The 19,044-nt window shown below is 43.1% G+C and overlaps 1 protein-coding gene across 50 annotated transcripts in view; it reads left to right on the top strand.

The window, feature by feature from the left end:
- LOC137647080 (calponin homology domain-containing protein DDB_G0272472-like) overlaps nt 1-19,044 on the top strand; it is a 216,226-nt gene that overhangs the window by 177,827 nt on the left and 19,355 nt on the right. For all 50 annotated transcript variants that reach the window (XM_068380251.1, XM_068380280.1, XM_068380266.1 and 47 more), the window contains 5 exons: nt 1,352-1,450; nt 6,459-6,544; nt 7,377-7,477; nt 7,671-7,820; nt 8,592-8,767. In XM_068380251.1, coding sequence (XP_068236352.1) covers nt 1,352-1,450; nt 6,459-6,544; nt 7,377-7,477; nt 7,671-7,820; nt 8,592-8,767 — 612 coding nt within the window. The remainder of the gene's footprint in view (nt 1-1,351; nt 1,451-6,458; nt 6,545-7,376; nt 7,478-7,670; nt 7,821-8,591; nt 8,768-19,044) is intronic.

Genomic DNA, 19,044 nt, shown 5'->3' with positions numbered 1-19,044 from the left:
TTATCCTGGCTCACCCTTTCTAACTTTCTTCATAGTACCAACTTCATGATCCACCATATGTGTAAGGTTTTAAAGGTTTTATTATTAAAATATTAATTCCATTTTTGGACTAATTGATGTGGAAATAGATATCTTTATTACATATATCCAGTCAACCAGCATTGATGTTTTTGCAGGCCTTAAGCCTACTTTGAGGTTAGTAAAAGCCATCTAGAGGATGTATCCAGTACTTTAGATTTGTGAGATGCTGCACTAAGAAATGAAAAATGAAAAGTTCATATATGATTTAACATTGACCCCTTTTGATATCCAATTTGGGGAATGATCTAGTACAGGTACAACACCAATTTTCTGGCACCCTTGGTTCCAGAGCCTTGCCACATTAACCTGTTTTGCCAAACCATCCGATGTCAACTTAATAATAATCCTTCAACACATCCCTAACCTGCTAAACAGAAAAATTCTTTCTATTCATTGTGAAATAATTCCTGTATATAATGAATTCTCAGGAATCTGTGTTATTTTACTCTAAATAATAGTAAAAGACTATGATTCTCTTTGTAAAATAGGTTTATATTTATTGCAAAGTGATTAAATGATTGTGTATTAATACCACAATAGCCGTCAAAAAGATATAAAACTATTCCTTAGTAACGGAGCCTGCGTTATACAGAAATGTAAAGAAAATATCCATTTTTTTTCCTTTGACACAAAGTGTACTATATTGTATAATGATAATTTATACAATGGACAAAAAACTAATCTTTTGATGAGAAAAGAAGCAGATAATTAACTAGGGTTAAATTTAAGTAAAATAAGCTACAATCTCATAATTAAGAAAGACTCCCACCAGCAGGTGGAGTGCAAAAAAAATGGATGGCCTACTAAATACAGAGCCATCTGTTGGTCTCCCAGTAAACTAGTCTGGCAGTTGTAGGATTTTCAAGTTCCTCCCTCTCATGATTTTGTAGAGATTAAAAGAGGTGAAGGACCATCAGTTGCCATAAAATTGGTGGTTCACCTGCATTAACATCCAAACAGAATTATCTTGTTGAAATAGAAAACTTTTTGCAGTCAAGATGCCTATGAAAATGTTATGTAGACAAAAGATTCATAGTTTATTGAAAGTAATATAGAAGTAATTCTGAAAATTATTCATTAATTAATATATTATTATGCTGTCTTCATTATTAATCTGATACTAGATATGATTTTTTAGAATTAACTTTATGGAGGGAAGTAAAAAAGAAAAATTCTGGCTGCCACAAGAATTTTCTTTTTATGAAGATTACTATTAATTTTACAATTTCTTTTTATATACTGCATTTTTGTTCTCTTTTCTATCCCAAAGAATAACGGAGACCACTCATCTGCAAGCCCCTTACCAGAGGAAACGGAAGAAGACATAAAGAGAAATAAGAAATTAAGAAAAGTTGAAAAGAAAATGGCGGTTAGTATATGTAACTTTTTTCAGATTTTTCATGAAATAATTTATATGTCCTATAACTTTATTGTAAACATTTCTAAACCAAAGTAGGTTTAGCATACTACATTGTATATTATTTTTCCATAGGGTTTTATTTAAAAAAAAAAAAAAAAGTCAAAATATGGCTGAAATTTTAGTTGATTAAACCTTATCTTTGACAGTATTTTTTCTTTTGTAAATAATTTTTTTTTTTCATCTTTTGTAAAGGTTGCTATGTAGACATCAAGGTTTAGACGAATGGCTATCGGAGCCTTTAAAAGTTATTAATATTGTACTTTATTATTTAGGGTAGGCAAGTTTTGGTTTTCTACATCATTATGCACTAGTTGAATCAACTAGGCTTAACACTTAGTAGTTATAAGTATGGAATCAGAATTTCAGATTTTGTGTATATAATGGTCTTGGGTAAATTGAGCTAACCTTCTGTATGGCTTTAAAACCAAAATAAGTGTTTGCCACAATATGTTATACCCTCAATGAGGTATAGGTGAGAAAATTGTCCTTTGAAAATTTTGCTAATTCCATAGTTTCACACGTGTGTACAATTTGAATGTTGTACTGTACTGTATGTGCTTTTATAACAAATTGTACAGGGTACTCCTCTCCTCCTAGAAGGGCTAATAACAGGAAGTTAAAAAAAAAAAGTTTGGGAGAGATGCTGTGTGGTCTACAAGAACTTTCATGTAATAGGCCAAAAGAGGTGAATCAAATACGATATAGTTACCCAAGAAATATGGTCTTCTCTGGTCTAGGGCTAGTGTATCAAGATGCAAAGCACTAACTTTGTGTACATAAGGGAGACCCTTGAGTTCGGCCACTATTAAACTCTACACCTCCAGAGATGAAATAATTTAGCTATCGGTGATAATTCATCTCCGAGAACCAACACTACAGTGCTACATTCGTACCAACTTTTGCCTAACCACTGTCTTCCAAGTCAGGGTGAGAATCGATTCTCTCACTCCTCTGCATGAGGGAAGGGATGTGTGGAATCTCAAAGATCATACGACACCTCCCCCAAAATTAATTTACCCTTCCTCAAAACAACTTATTTTTGGTTAATATGTAATTACCAAAGACTAATACGAGAGCAATAACAGCAGATTTGTACACCATCGAGGACAACCATTTACAACTAAACAAACAAGTTGCCTTTGACAACCGATGGATGTGACATACGTCCTCAAAGTCGCCCCCCCTAGATGACTGATGGACATAATATATATCCTCAAAGTTCTGCTCCCTAGACATCTGGTGGACATGATATTCATCCTCAAAGTCTTTGTCTCCTGGATGACTGATGGACATAATGTATGTTGTCAAAGTCATCTCCCCTTAGACAACCAATGAACCAAATATACGTCGTCAAATAGATATTTAATTTTTTAAATAATCATTAGAAATTGAATCTTGCACCTAAGTAAAAAATATCTCTATAGCAGTGGTAGAGCCTTAGTTTAATAAAGTCTTTGAGAACATTTTAGTGAGGGTAGTGATGTCCTGAAGAATGTGTTACATTCCAAGAATTTTTCTAAGTGACCATGCCAACAACTTGGATTTTCTCAAGAAAGTCATAGCCTCTGTACCATGGTCTTTCACTGTCTTGGGGTAGAGTCCTCTTGCTTGAGGCTACACTTGGCCACGTTATTCTATCTTATTTCTCTTCCTGTTAGTTTTTTAAAGTTTTTATAGTTTATATATGAAATATTTATTTTAATGCTGTTACTGTTCCTAAAATATTTTATTTTAACTTAATTTCTCTTGTAATTTCCTTATATCCTTTCCTCACTGGGCTACTTTCCTTGTTGGAGCTTATAGCATTTTGCTTCTCCATCTAGGGTTGTAGCATAGCAAGTAATAATAATACTAGTAATAACTGCCATATTGAATATAAGAAAACTAATACTCTAGTCGTTGGGAAATAATAGAAAATGGTGAATTTACTGTATGTAGGATACTAAAATAAATAGATATCCTGGGAATTTTTTAATACAAAGTAAATGAAAATATACCCAGTTCTGAAAATGATTGTGTACATTCTGAGGAGGCCTGTGTTTATATACAAAAAGGGCTTTTTAGCGATACCAATTTTTTTGTTATTAAGAAAAATAGTTGAAACACAAAATCTAAATGTTTACTTAGCAAAAAATGTAATCTGAATTGCCAAAATTCAAACCACAGGTCATGAGTTGCACTCCTTAATGAACGCTGTATACCCAGACCAAATCGTTACATTCTAGATGTCCAAAAATTGCATATTATCTAGGAATGCTGGTGAAGAAGCAATTTTTCTTTAATCATGGGTTTAGGGTATGGAGAGAGGATCAGCTTTTTTTAACAAGTACCAGACTAAGTACTTGATAAGTACTTAGTCCGGTAATGGAACAAACTGTCTTCTGAAGGCATGGATCTTTGCTGGTATAATTGTAAGAAGACACTAGACAGGTTACCATCTCCTGACTCTAGAGTCATAATATGAAGAGGGAGGAGTTTTTGGTTTCTGTCTTGAATAGGAGACATGGGGTCAGGATTAAGAGACAACCCGGAATGATGGTAATAAACGCCTGATCATTCTGAAAGGCATTATCTTATTGACCTTGTTCCTGGGGCTGAAGTTAACAAAAGTATAGTTTTTAGTGTTTTATTAAGGGAAATTGAGGAATTATCTAAACCTGTCAAAAACTCAAACATTCTATCCAGGGACTAAGGTACTATAGGGATTGGAGGAGATGGTCGATTTAATGAAAAAGATCATATGAAATATTTCTTTAACTCCATGCCAAATGCCTGGTTGAGAGGTTCTGTAAATGCCAATATGGATGTCAAAATTTTTTTATGGCTTAAACATCTTATCCTTAAAGAGGTGGACTGAAAAAGAAGCCAAGAAGTCCAGGGTTATTTGAAAAAGGTGACCTATTCCTTTAGTGGATGAAGACCTCTTGCAAAATGTCATGTTGTGAGCTGAGAAATCCCTACCACATATACCTTAGAGAAAATCCAAGCGGGAAGTTTCTGGGTCAGAAAGGAGGAAGCGAAAATAATCTGACTCCCTACTTCTTAATACAGCTTGGCAGACCAAAGCTGGTGTGACCTTGGTGTCAGATACTAGAGCAGTGGATATCATTGGTTGTTTGGGCCGAGGGGGGTGCTAGCTCAGTTATCCCTGAAAAGTGCTGCTGGATGTTCAAAGCCCCCAAAATCTACATGAGAGAAAACATAAATCGACAGCTATCTGTTCCACGATCCCAATTTAATGCCGCTTGCCGCTGCTTGAGAATCTACTTTCAGAACTACCAATAGTGGCAGCTTGTGGTTCTCTTTTGCTGTAAACAGTTCTGTTTGGAGATTTGGAAATAATGCTAGAATCTTCTGAAAAGAGACTTGAATAAAGGTCCATTTTGTATGCAAAACTGTCTGGACAAGTCATCTATTGTGAGATCTAGACAGATGGAATGATGAGAGGAACAAATTACTCACCTGAAGGAGCCTCATTATTCAACCCTTATTACTTTAATGCTATTATTAAAAATAATGGATAACTAAACATAACATGATTTCTGTTACCTTTGAGTGTAGACAAAGATTCCTCACTTGACCGTAGACAAAACAAGAAACGTGTTATTGGTTTAGCGACTGGAATGAAGATGTTGGCTGGGCGCAAGTTAGTGCACAGGTAGCAATGTCTCTGGCTGTAATGATGGTTCTCTGTGATGACGTATCCCAGATAGCTTGACGATTTCAGCACTGGAGGTGCTGTGTCAAGTTTAGTAGTCCCTAAACTTGAGGGTCTCCCTTATACACCCTGAATCCGTAATTTGAATGTTTATGCACTGGCCCTAAAGCAAAGGAAACAATATTTCTTTGATAATTGTCATATTGGATTCCATGTTCTAGCCTAAACACTCAGCACATTAACCCTAAAAAAAGTAGATTATTGAAATTTTAAGTAGATATATTTTACAAAGTAGATGAAAGATACTCAAAAACAAAACAGAAGGACATTAAGAAAGTTTATATCTATAAGCAATGTATTTATTATTATTATTATTATTATTATTAAATGCTAAGCTACAACCCTAGTTGGAAAAGCAGGATGCTATAAGCCCAGGGGCCCCAACAGGGAAAATAGCCCAGTGAGGAAAGGAAATAAGGAAAAATAGAACATTTTAGGAATAGTAACAATATTAAAATAAATATTTCCTATTTAAACTATATAAACTTTAACAGAACAAGAGGAAGAGAAACTAGATAGAAAAGTGTGCCCAAGTGTACCCTCAAGCAAGAGAACTTTAACCCAAGGCAGTGTAAGACCATGGTACAGAGGCTATGGCACTACCCAAGAATAGAGAACAATGGTTTGATTTTGGAGTGTCCTTCTCCTAGAAGAGCTGCTTACCATAGCTGAAGAGCCTCTTCTACCCTTACCAAGAGGAAAGTAGCCACTGAACATTTACAGTGCAGTAGTTAACCCCTTGGGTGAAGAAGAATTGTCTAGTAATCACAGTGTTGTCAGGTGTATGAGGACAGGAGAATCTGTAAAGGATAGGCCAGACTATTCGGTGTCTGTGTAGGCAAAGGGAAAGAACCGTAACCAGAGAGAAGGGTCCTATGTAGTACTGTCTGGCCAGTCAAAGGACCCCATAACTCTCTAGCGGTAGTATCTCAACGGGCGGCTGGTGCCCAAGCCAACCTACTACCTATATTTAACAAGCATCAAGCTTAAGATGAACAAAATAACTGGATGCACTCTTTAAAACATATGAGGATCAGATCTTTTGACCTGGTAGTGGCTTAGGGCCTTTCAACTAGACCACCTTTACTACACATCTTTATTGTAATTATCATCTTTATACATAGACAGCAGAGTAACTTGATCCGAATTGTGTAAATATTATCAAGTTTGATGTGAAATATATTTTTAGCTTTATTTTGGGCTTATTTTCCATTTATTCTCACGGTACCCATTTTCCAGGAAATATCTAAAAAAATAAAAGAATTGGAGCAGCAAGAAATAGATCTTGATGATGAGGATAATTCTTCCTATCTTATAGAAGACAGGTAATACTTACCTCCACAGTTCTTGTTTGAATCACTGTATTTATTTTTAAAGCATTTGCCAAAAAATTCTGTAGATAAAGAAATCTCGTAAATTACTGTTCATGAATATGTGCTATTTGCTTAGTAGCAGTAGGAAAAATACTTCATTATGAAATATATATCACTTATTTGGTCAGCAAATACCTTTAAATATATCTCATTGATATTAATATATGAATATTATAATTAGAATGATTGTTGGTTAATGAAATGTGTTTGCATATCATTATTGTTAGTGTCTTTATTGTGTATGTATATATATAATATATATATATATATATATATATATATATATATATATATATGTCTTACTTATAACTGTAATCGAACAGTTTAACATGTTTTTTCAAAAAGGCCCATAAAAGAAACACAGGAAATATGAATAAATCACACTATATTTCTGTCAATAAACATAATATATATAGATATATAGATATATATATGTTTATATATTTATATATATATAGATATATATATATATATATATATATATATATATATATATATATGTATATATATATATTTATATATATATATATATAGATATATATATATATATATATATATATATATATATATATATAAATATATATATATGTATATATATATATATATATATATATATATATATATATATATATATATATACTGTATATGTGTATATATATATATATATATATATATATATATATATATATATATATATATATATATATATATATATACACATTTATATACATTTATATATACAATTAAATAATTTTTATGTGCAAATCCTTCTTTTTACTCTTAGATTGAAAAGACAATTCAGCAGACTACACGATTATTACTGTAAAATTGCTGAATGTACTGCTGCTACAGGACGTCCTATCGAAAAAAAATTCCGTTATACTGGTGAGGTTTGAGGATTTTTATTGAATAGACTCTACACTTGATATTCAAATTGCATTATGTTTTTAATTTTTTGTCTTTCATATCAGGTAACTGAAATTGTGTGGATTTCTATGATAAGAGAAATTTTATGGTTAAGGCTGAGAAATATGTGATTCTGTAATAAGTAGTGCTTTAATTTTGCTTTGTTTTTAAGGTTCTCGTTACGAGGAAGTGAACAAAAGAATAAGCACGTGGGTCAATAAGACAAAGGAATTTCCAGATTATGTAGATATTTTGAACTTGTTGAAGAAAGTAACCAGGGATAGTTGCTTACCTCTTAGACCGGAAACTGTTAGGGTTCAAGGTAAGTCCCTCTAGCCGTATGTTATATTGCATGATGTTAATGATGTACAGAAATGAACCCATTGATAATACTTTATTTTATTGCTTTCTATTTTTTATCTAAGTGAAATTATTTAGGATCGTTTGTTTAGGATTACTCCAACTTTTGTGAGACACGGGCTCTTGCACTGGCAGCCCTTACGTTATTTAAGAAGCATGGAAGCCTTGTTATCAAATGAGAAACATACTATATCGTACGTTTTGGTCGTCTTGAGTAATTACAAGCCTTCTCATGGGGTGAAAAAGGTTTGGGGGGTGTTCACGGTTCATTGGATTTATTATGCTTATGTGCAATAGATATTTATTTTTAGATATGGAAATACAGTCTATGAATTTTAGATAAAATTAGATTTGGATGGAGGTATATTTTAGGCTTGTATCAAAAATAATCCAGATAGTTACGTAATAAAATCCAATAGATATTTTATATATGGACCAAGATAGATGAGTTGAGGCTCAGAACATAGTGAAAATGGATGAGTATCTATTAGCTTGAAAAATAATAGATTTGGAAGTAGAAGGACTGGAAGCTTTAAGAATACCAAGGATTTTTTGGAAAAAGAGGATATATGGAGACATAGACAAGGTAGTAGTTGTAAACAGAAGAGGGGGGATAGAGAACTCATTCCAAGTTTAGTTTAATGCTTTAAATGATAGAGCTAGCATAAAGATATTAATACAGTAGATTGTTTATATGTTACTCGTATGCTAATGCTTTATTTCTGCCCCACAGCGCAAGAAATCTTTAGAGATGTTGGCAGGATATTGAAGGAGCGACGTGAAAGTGATGACCTTTATAATATTTACTCTTATGTTGATAACCCTGATGAAGATCCGGCAGAAAAAGATGAGGAACTTTCTAAAAAGTTGGCTAAAAATGGAGCTGTAGCAAAAGAAAAGTTGGATAAGGTAAAATAAATCTTATTTTGATTAAATCTTTTTTGTCTAGATTAGTATTAAATGTAAGTATTTTCCTTGTTTTATCACAACCTTACAATTTCTGTATAATGCATATATTCATGTCCCAAATGTTTCAAAATTCACCAGTTTCTTGTCTTTCAGACATAAGATAGTCTCATTACACTTTTGCCCTTTGAATTCTCTGGTATGTTTCAACCAATGATATTAATTTTACGTGAACATTTTGCACGAACCTTCTGTACTTTTAAACTCAGTCTATAGTTCCCTGATGTTTACTACACTGAGGATTGCTATGCAATTGCTTATTACCTTATCCTGTTCTAAGTTTTCTTGCAAATCATCATATCATCATCTATTGCACTCGAGATCACTGTACACGTGTACTTAATAAGTGATAAGATTATTTTTTCATTTAACAGAGCTATACACTTGCTAGCTTCATCTTTAGTTTGCCATTTTTAAGGGGAGCAGATTTGGTAATTAACCTCTCAACCTTAGATTTTGCATTTTTTTGCAGTGTTTACTTTATTCCAATTTAGAGTATATTTATGTTTAGTATTCATAATTCAATTTCACACATTCATCATTTGGTATTGTTTTTTGCACAAGGTTTTATAGGTTAATTTTACAACTAAATACTGTACTGTAAACCCATTTGTTATCCACAGTAATATATGTATAGTAGCTTGAAAGAGGAAGTGGAATGGGGTGAGAAACACAGGCTAGCACAGGTTAGGAAACCAAAATTGTGGCCTTACAATGTCTACCCTTACAGGCATTCTTCAAGCTAACTTTTAATACATGGAATCTATAGAAATTTATAATTTGTTCCGTAACCAAAATACAAACCACGCTATTTACATAGGGTATTACTTTCGGCGTAGCTGAAATGACGAGCCATTAGAATTTTAACGAGGGTTAATTACCCCTGCGCTAGTTAGCAAGGGGGTAGGGGAGTGGTAGCTAGCTACCCCTCCCCCCCTCACACAGATGAACTGCTTCACTTCACTTTTGGCTCGGGCGATGAGCAGACGTCTCTGCTTCGCCCTTGCATTATTGACAGCCTTAATTTTGTTTTGCTTTTTCTTTCAGCTTGCGTGCTTGAAGTTGGCCTCATCCTTCCTTTCTCTCATACATGGAATCTATAGAAATTTATAATTTGTTCCGTAACCGAAATACAAACCACGCTATTTACATAGGGTATTACTTTCGGCGTAGCTGAAATGACGAGCCATTAGAATTTTAACGAGGGTTAATTACCCCCGCGCTAGTTAGCAAGGGGGTAGGGGAGTGGTAGCTAGCTACCCCTCCCCCCCTCACACACCGGTGAACTGCTTCACTTCACTTTTGGCTCGGGCGATGAGCAGACATCTCTGCTTTGCCCTTGCATTATTGACAGCCTTAATTTTGTTTTGCTTTTTCTTTCATCTTGTGTGCTTGAAGTTGGCCCCATCCTTCCTTTCTCTCATGCAGAAGTGCCCTGGACTCCCCGACTGCCCTTGTGGAACGTTCATGTCGGCGGTCGAGACGGACGCTCACACCTTATGTCCGTATTGTCGAGGTCAACGGTGTGAAAGGGATAAAAACTGTAGTGAGTGCAGGGAGTGGTCTACCTTCCAGTGGGAGAGGTTTGCCCGGCGCCGTAAGAAGAAGTCTAAGCGTGACCGTTCTCCTTTAAGGGCTGCCTTGAAGAAGGAAGGTTCCAAGGACTTCTTCCGCTGCCCGAACCTCCTCCGAAGCTCCCACTCGATCGGTCTCTCGTGAGAGACCGTCGAGTGGTAGCGTAGGCCATTCTTTTGTTTCCCTATCTCGGGGTTCGGGAGAGGGCGTTGCCTCCCATAGCGAGGCAGCTCCCCCTCTTCCTCCGGGGGAGGGCATTGATTTTGTTGATGACCATGTTGCTAACGATGATCTCTTACAGCTTTGGGCTTCCTTGGGGCTTAAGGGCTCGCCCTCCAGGGAAGCCCTGTTTGACTTGATCCAGTTGGGTGCAGCTGTCAAACAGTCACCGGTAATAGCAAAGGTAGATCCTCTGTCTATTGTCGACGTTGTTGTGGCAGAGGCTTCCGACAGGTCGGGTCAAACCCCTGCTGCTGTTGCGGATGTTGCTGAAGGCTCAGTTCCCCCCTCCGAACATACTTCGAAGGAGGCGCTGAGTCCAACAGTCTCTCCAGCGGGTGTTTCTCTCCTTCGGGGGAGTGCAATGACAGCGACTCCTCTTCGGAGGACAGACGATGGTGTTGCTGTGCCTCGAGGTCGTCTTCGCCGTAAGGCTCGCCCTCCTCTTCGCCGTAGAGGCCTTCCTTCTCCTTACAAAGGAGTTAGGAGGCGCCTCTTCGGATCTTCGCCTTCGACGTCCCCCGCAGAGGATCCTCCTCGACGAGAGCAGACCGTTGCAGCTGCATCGCTAGACCTCTCCGCAGATCGTTCGCGATCTCCGACGCTTGCCAGACCTTCCAGTCTTCCATCTCCGTTCCTGGACACTGATGCGCAGTGGGCGCCAACGCACCCCGCTGTCCAACGGGCACCGGTCACTTCGGGGCAAAAGGGCTTATCCCACAATGTGGGTGAGTCCCTTAAGTGCCAGGTTTTACCTGCGCGCTCATGATCTCCTACGTGCAAGCGCTCTCCTGCTGACCAGACTAGTTCTGTTTCAACACGCCGACGATCTCCTGCTGAGTCTCGCCGTAGATCTCCTGCTCGCCAGCACTCACCTGCGCGTCAGCGCTCTCCTGTGCTACAGGGACCTCCTGTGCGCCAGCGCTCTCCAGCTCGCCAGCGCTCTCCAGCTCGCCAGAGCACATCTGTTCCTGCTGCGCGCCATCCATCTCCTGAGCGCCCACGATCACCTGCTCGTCAGCGCACAACTGCGCGCCCTGTTCCTGATGCGCGCTAACGCTCGCCCGCGCGTCCAAGATCTCCGGATCTGGGCGCAGGCAAGAACATTGTTCCTTCGCCTCCTCGCCGGCGTTCGCCTACGCGCCAGCCATCGCGCGCAATCACCTGTGCGCACCTCTAAGGCAGCCCGAGTACCTGTGCGCCCGCGCGCCCACGAGATGTCTCCTGAGCCCGCCCACGAGCGTTTGCCTTTGCGCGCAACCTTACCCTCTGGTCCTGCGCCCCAGCTGGCACCTTCTGAACGCGCAACTGCGCGCCAGCGATCTCCTGCGCGCCAGCGATCTCCTACGCGCCCGTGCGATCCCTCGCCTGCGCGCAAGCGCTCTGCAACGCGCCCACGCACCAGATCGCCACAGGTCTCCGACACGCCCACGCGCTAACTCGCCTGTTCGCGCTAGGCGCCATCGCTCGCCAACGCGCAAACAATCGCCTACGCGCTATCGTTCTCATGATCCCCAACGCTCGCCCTTACAACCGCTCGCACCCTCACCTGCGTGCCCACGCGCACCCTCGCCCCCGCGCCCACACGCGCCCGCGCCTCCGTCTCCGCGCGCATGCGCGCCAACGTTTGCCCGCGCGCGAAGCAGCGATTTTACCATCGCGCCAGCGCGATCTCACGAGCGATTCCTGCCGGGTTTCGCAGCGCGCCCAACCTTGCGAGTCTTCGGGGACGTGTGCTTTCAGATCTTCGTCCTCATGATCTCCACCCCGTAAGCGCAGAGCTGCGCACGTCCAGGAGCAGGTAGAATCTTCGGAGAGGTCTACGCAACATTCTTGTTTTCAGGCAGGCCCCGTGGTATCCACTCCTAAGGATCAGCCGATCCCCTTCCCTCCAGCGGGTGTTGCTGACACTGTGTCGGTCAGCCGTCAGCCTTGGTTCGGGTCCCTGATCAAAGCGGTCGTGCAGGCTATGAAGCCGGCCCTCGCTGATCTGGGATTGAACCCAACGGCAGCCTCGTCCCCGCTGAAGAGAAGGAGAGGAGTGGACTTCGTGGTAACTTCTCCTAGGGTTAAGCTGGCTCCCAAGAAGTCCGTCAGGAAGGCCCCTTCTCCCCCGCAGACACTTTCTCCTTCCCCTGTGGACGAAGCCTTTCCGTCCTCAGGAGAATCCAGCGAGGTGAGGCATTCTCCCACGGCACCAATGGGAGGAACCCCCCCTCGAGGAAGAGAACCGTCTCGCGTGGAGAGGAGCCCCCAGACTTCTTTGCTTGAGTCCTGTATCCCTCCCAGGAGGGAGCCTAAGGACTCGAAGACTGCTCCTAAGTCTTCATCCCAGATTCGACCAGAGCTAGCGAGACCCCAGGAGAACGTCCACGTATCTCCCCAAGTAGAGCTACCGGGGACAGGAGACCTTGCTGCCAGTCCACAAGGAGGAGAGCAGCACGAGTCGGAGCATGCCTTCTGGTAGGTCCTGAGTCTAATGAGGCAACTCAACAGATTCAAGGACCCCGAGACCGCCCCCCGCGAATGCAAGGATACGGTCCTGGACCAGGTCTACGGTACCCAGAAGCTCCCAAAGGCCAGCGCGGCTCTGCCCTGGTCCCAGGGAGTGAAGAGTGCCAGAGACAAGGTTGAGGGCCAGCTTTCCGAACTCGCCTCCTCCAGCCGTTCCTCTGCCGGGAACAAACTCCTCCCACCTCCTTGTGTACAACAGAGGAGGTACTTCGAGATCATGGGGGAGTCTTGTTTAGCTCTTCCCCTCCACCACTCTGTGGAAGAGCTCTCTAGGGGAATTTCTCTCGAGAAACTCTCCACCTGGCAGGTGACATTCTCGGCTACGGAGATCCTAAGCCAGGAGAAGGTCGCAAAGTGTGCCATGCAGGCCACTTCGTGGCTGGACATCTGGCTGGGGTCTCTGGGCATCCTGTTGCGATCCGAGGACTTGTCCAAGGAGAGCGCCAGGAAGGCCATGGAGACTTTCCTCCTCTCGAGCATGCGCACCATCGAGTTCCTGGCTCACCAAGTTTCGAACTGGTGGGCAAACTCGATCCTAAAACGTTGTGATGCCGTGACCGAGAGGTTCCACTCGAAAGTCCCAGCCGTGGATGTCGGCAAGCTCAGACACTCCTCCATCCTTGGAGAGAGTTTGTTCGAGCCCAAGGATGTGGAACGGACAACTGAGAGGTGGAGGAAGTCGAATCACGATTCGCTCCTCCAAAGGGCCCATACATCTCGGCCCTACAAGCCTCCAGCTCCTCAACAACAACATAAGCAGCCTCGTCAGTCTAGGTCATCGAAACAGGCTCCGGCATCAAAGGCAAAGGTGTCTAAGCAGTAGCCCTTTCCTGTCAAGGACAAGAAAGGCGGAAAGTCCTCCAGGGGAGGCAGGAATCCTAGGGGGAGCGGCCGAGGCCGTAAACGCTAGGATTGGCAATCCCCCTGCATGTCCACCAGTGGGGGGATGCCTACAAAGTTGCGCGGACAGGTGGCAGCAACTCAGGGCCGATTCCTGGACGATCTCTGTGATCAGCCAAGGATATCGCGTCCCGTTCATAACATCTCTTCCTCCCCTGACAGCGAATCCAGTGTCGTTGAGCTCCTATGCCATGGGATCGGCAAAGGGGCTAGCCCTTCGGGCAGAAGTCGAGACCATACTCAAGAAGGATGCTCTCCACGAGGTCGTCGACGGCTCCCCAGGCTTCTTCAGTCGACTCTTTCTTGTAAAGAAGGCGTTTGGAGGCTGGAGACCTGTCATCGACCTCTCAGCTCTGAACAAGTTTGTCAAGCAAACTTCGTTCAGCATGGAGACAGCAGATATGGTCAGACTTGCAGTGAGACCGCAAGACTTCATGTGCACACTGGAACTGAAGGACGCGTACTTCCAGATCCCAGTCCATCCGTCTTCCAGGAAGTACTTGAGATTCAGCCTAGACAACAAGATCTACCAGTTCAAGGTGCTGTGTTTCGGTCTCTCCACAGCACCTCAGGTGTTCACCAGAGTGTTCACCCTGATATCTTCGTGGGCACACAGGATCGGCATCCGTCTCCTTCGCTATCTGGACGACTGGCTGATCCTGGCAGACTCGGAGTTGACCCTTCTTCGACACCGAGACAAGCTTCTGGGTCTTTGCCAAGATCTAGGGATCATGGTAAATCTCGAGAAGTCTTCTCTGCTTCCAACTCAACGACTGGTATATCTAGGCATGATATTAGACACCAATCTCCACAAAGCCTTTCCATCAGACGACAGGATAGCAAGGCTGAGGAGGGTCGCAAGACCTTTCCTCGGACGAGAGGAGCTTCCAGCCCAATCTTGGTTACGTCTCCTAGGTCACCTAGCCTCCTTGGCCCGTCTAGTTCCGAACGGCCGCCTCTGGATGAGATCCCTACAATAGCGGCTCAAGTCCCGGTGGAATCAAGGCAACGATTCCCCGGACACTCTGATCCCTATGGGACCTGCGGAACAGACGGACCTGCAGTGGTGGTTGACCGACGAAAACCTTCGAAAGGGAGTGGATCTTCTCGTCCTCCCCCCGGATTTGATGCTGTTCTCGGACGCGTCAAAAGAAGGGTGGGGGCCCACGTTCTGAACCAGAGGACCTCAGGCCTATGGTCAGAATCAGAAAAGTACCTCCACATCAATCTGCTAGAAATGAAGGCCTTTTATCTGGCCCTTCAACAGTTCCAACAGACCCTGGCGGGCCACTCCGTGGTGGTGATGAGCGACAACACCACAGTAGTGGCTTATATCAACAAGCAGGGAGGTACCTTTTCACAACAGCTATCCCATCTTGCAGTAGAGGTACTGAGGTGGACCGAAGTCCACTCGATTCCACTATCAGCTCGCTTCATTCCGGGCAAAAGGAATGTGCTCGCCGACAGTCTGAGCAGAGCATTGCAGATAGTGAGTACCGAGTGGTCTTTGGATCCTCAAGTAGCCAACAAAGTCCTGACTTTGTGGGGTTCCTAGACAGTGGACCTGTTCGCGACAGCTTTGAACTTCAAGCTGCCGCTGTACTGCTCCCCAGTCCCAGACCCCAAGGCACTCTGGCAAGATGCCTTCCAACAACGGTGGGACAACATCGACGTCTACGCCTTCCCACCATTCTGTTTGATGAGAAGGGTGCTCAACAAGGCCAGACTATCGGTCAATCTGTCAATAACCTTAATAGCTCCGCTATGGCATCACGCAGAGTGGTTCCCAGACCTTCTGCAGCTCCTGACGGAACTCCCGAGAGAACTTCTCCCACGACACGAGCTACTCAAGCAACCACACTGCAACATCTACCACAAGGCCGTAGCTTCGCTTCGGCTTCACGCCTGGAGACTATCCAGCGTCTCCTCACTGAGAGGGGCTTTTCGCAACAAGTTGCGGAGAGGATGTCTCGACACCTGCGAAAGTCATCCGCAGGGGTCTACCAGGCGAAGTGGAGAGTCTTCTGTGGTTGGTGTCGTGGGAGGGGTATCTCTCCCATCGATGCCACTGTTCCAGCAATAGCGGAGTTTCTCGTGTATTTGCGGGAGGAAATGAGCCTTTCAGTCTCGGCAGTGAAAGACTATCGCTCAGCCTTAAGCCTGGCCTTCAGGCTAAGAGGAATAGACATTTCTTCCTCGCTGGAACTTTCTTTACTCATACGAAGCTACGAATTTACCTGCCCTCAGTCGGAAGCGAGACCTCCTCCATGGAACGTGGTTCGCGTCCTCAGGGCTCTTAAGAGACCTCCGTTCGAACCATTACGCTAGGCCTCTGATCAACACCTGACTTGGAAGACGGTGTTCCTGCTCGCTTTGGCATCAGCCAAGCGGGTCGGTGAACTTCATGGTCTCTCATACGACGTCGCCCATTCAAGGGGATGGGGGGAGGTAACGTTCAGGTTCGTCCCTGAGTTTGTAGCTAAGACTCAGAACCCTGGAGTGCCGGACCCACGGTTCGACTCCTTCAGGGTTTCGAGTCTCCGTTCTGTAACAAGTGACCCAGACCATCTGCTACTATGTCCAATAAGAAGTCTTGAGGCGTTATCTGAAGAGAACAGCTGCAGTCCATCCCCGCGTGCAAGCCCTGTTTGTGAGCACGGGAAGGACGAAGAGATGGGTCACCAAGAATACCATCTCAGCTTGGATGCGAAGGGTCATCTACCACGCCTTGAATCCAGATCCTCCTCCGTCACGTCGTGTCAGAGGCATCGCAACATCTCTGGCTTTTAAGAGAAACTTCTCGGTGATGCAGGTGCTACAAGCTGGGGTCTGAAAGCGTCAAACGACCTTCACAGCCCACTACCTGCAGGACGTGACCCACAGGAGCCTTGATACATTCTCTATCGGCCCTGTGGTGGCTGCACAACAGCTGGTCTAACCTCAGGCTCCTTAATGGACAGGTAGCAGAAGGTTGAGGGCATTGTTACTCGGTTTTAGACTGCATGAATGAAAGAGTATGTCTGGCCCTTACTTCTTTCTTCATCCTCCCCTCTCTTAGGGAAAGCAGCATCCTGGGTTCTCTGCATAGCTGACCTCAAACCTCTGCAGGTAAACCATGCTTCCTTGTGTTCCTAGTATTAAGATGATACTGTCACGTCCCCCATACCCTGACGAGGTGGTATTGGGAACGTCCTAGCCTAGAATTCCATCTAAAGGACTTCAGGTCAACTTCCTAAGACGAGTCACACTTCATTCCTCCACACACAAGCTTATGTAGGCCGCACGTTCCTTGCGGAGCAAGGAACTTGCGAGGTGCAGGGACTCTTTTTCTCGAGTGCTGCTCACTGGGATTCTGAGTCCCCGGGCAAAGCCAAAGCCAGTAAGGCTGGGGACTTTCCACCCTACCTAAGGGTTAAGTCACCCTATGTAAATAGCGTGGTTTGTATTTCGGTTACGGAACAAATGCCAAATTCGGAAATAATTTGTATTTTTCCTAACCATACAAACCTTAGCTATTTGCACATATTTCCCCGCCAGCCCTGTCCCCCAAGGCAAGTTCTACCTCTAAGGGAAGTGAAGCAGTTCACCGGTGTGTGAGGGGGGGGAGGGGTAGCTAGCTACCACTCCCCTACCCCCTTGCTAACTAACGCGTGGGTAATTAACCCTCGTTAAAATTCTAATGTCTCGTCATTTCAGCTACGCCGAAAGTAATACCCTATGTAAATAGCTAAGGTTTGTATGGTTAGGAAAAATACAAATTATCTCCGAATTTGTCATTTTAGTGTGTATTGAAAACTAAAAGGCTTAGATTCCTTACAATATCCCTTGTTCATACACGAATACAAACCATTCGCTCTTTACTATGGATATATATTATCAGCGTAGCTGGAATTTAGCCATAAATTTGATACGAGGTGTTAATGACCCTCCACTAGTTAGTAGGGTTTAGACTAGCCAATCAGCTTATGCACTCGCCCAGTGTATAATGTCACTTTTTGTTTTTGGCCTGGTAGAGTGAAGACAGGCTGTCTCGCTCTCCCGTTAACTCTATAATCTTACCTGGCTGTAACTAGCTATTATTGCTTTTTCTTTTACAGGTGCACTGGTCTTTGATGATTGTGACAAAGCGGGTTTGCCCCACCGTAGCGTCAAGTCTTGTGATACATTTATGTCTGTTATGAAGGGTAGATCCTTACCAACTTTGCCCTGTGTGCAGACGACACTCCCACATGCAAGCTTCTCCCTGCGACTAGTGTTGGAAGTAGCCATCCTCACATTGGGAACGGTATGGTAGCAGATGGAAGAAGTCTAAATGGGATTCTTTTCCCTTGAGGTTGAAGAAGTCCTGACCTCTTTCTTCCATGCCTCATACTCTCCCTGCTGACTCTGCTTGTTCAGCCTCCTCTGGGAAAAAATCGAGCAAGAGCGATGACCATTTAACCCCTGGACAACTTCGAGTTCGGAGGACCCTGTTGCTTCCCCTAGTGAAGCAGCCACGCCCGCTACCCAAGGGAAGTCTAGCCCTCTCTTACTCCTCTCTGTAAATGTGTTTGTGGTAGCTCAAGTCCAACTGAATACCGCCCAATTTCCATAACTCCCATATTATCTAAAGTTTTTGAACGTCTTCTGGCGAAACGTCTTAATAGGTTTGCTGAAGGTAATCATCTATTCCCTAGTTTGCAATTTGGTTTTCGTAAAGGCCTTGGAGCATGTGATGCCCTTCTTACAATCTCCAATGCTGTACAGAAATCATTTGATTGTGATCCGGAAGTTCGTATGATTGGCCTTGATTTTAATGCTGCTTTTTATCGTGTTGGTCATAAGGCCCTTGTTTTCAAATTCAAACAGTTGGGAGTGGGTGGGTCGTTTCTTTGCATTATTGTTGATCTTTTAAGTAATAGATCTCAAAGGGTTGTTGTTGATGGGCACCATAGTAAGTATAGGAATGTGATATCTGGTGTTATTATTATTATTATTAAATGCTAAGCTACAACCCTAGTTGGAAAAGCAGG

This window comes from Palaemon carinicauda, chromosome 9, assembly GCF_036898095.1.
Source record: "Palaemon carinicauda isolate YSFRI2023 chromosome 9, ASM3689809v2, whole genome shotgun sequence".
Classification (NCBI taxonomy): domain Eukaryota; kingdom Metazoa; phylum Arthropoda; class Malacostraca; order Decapoda; family Palaemonidae; genus Palaemon; species Palaemon carinicauda.
This window is presented reverse-complemented; position numbering and strand designations above follow the sequence as displayed.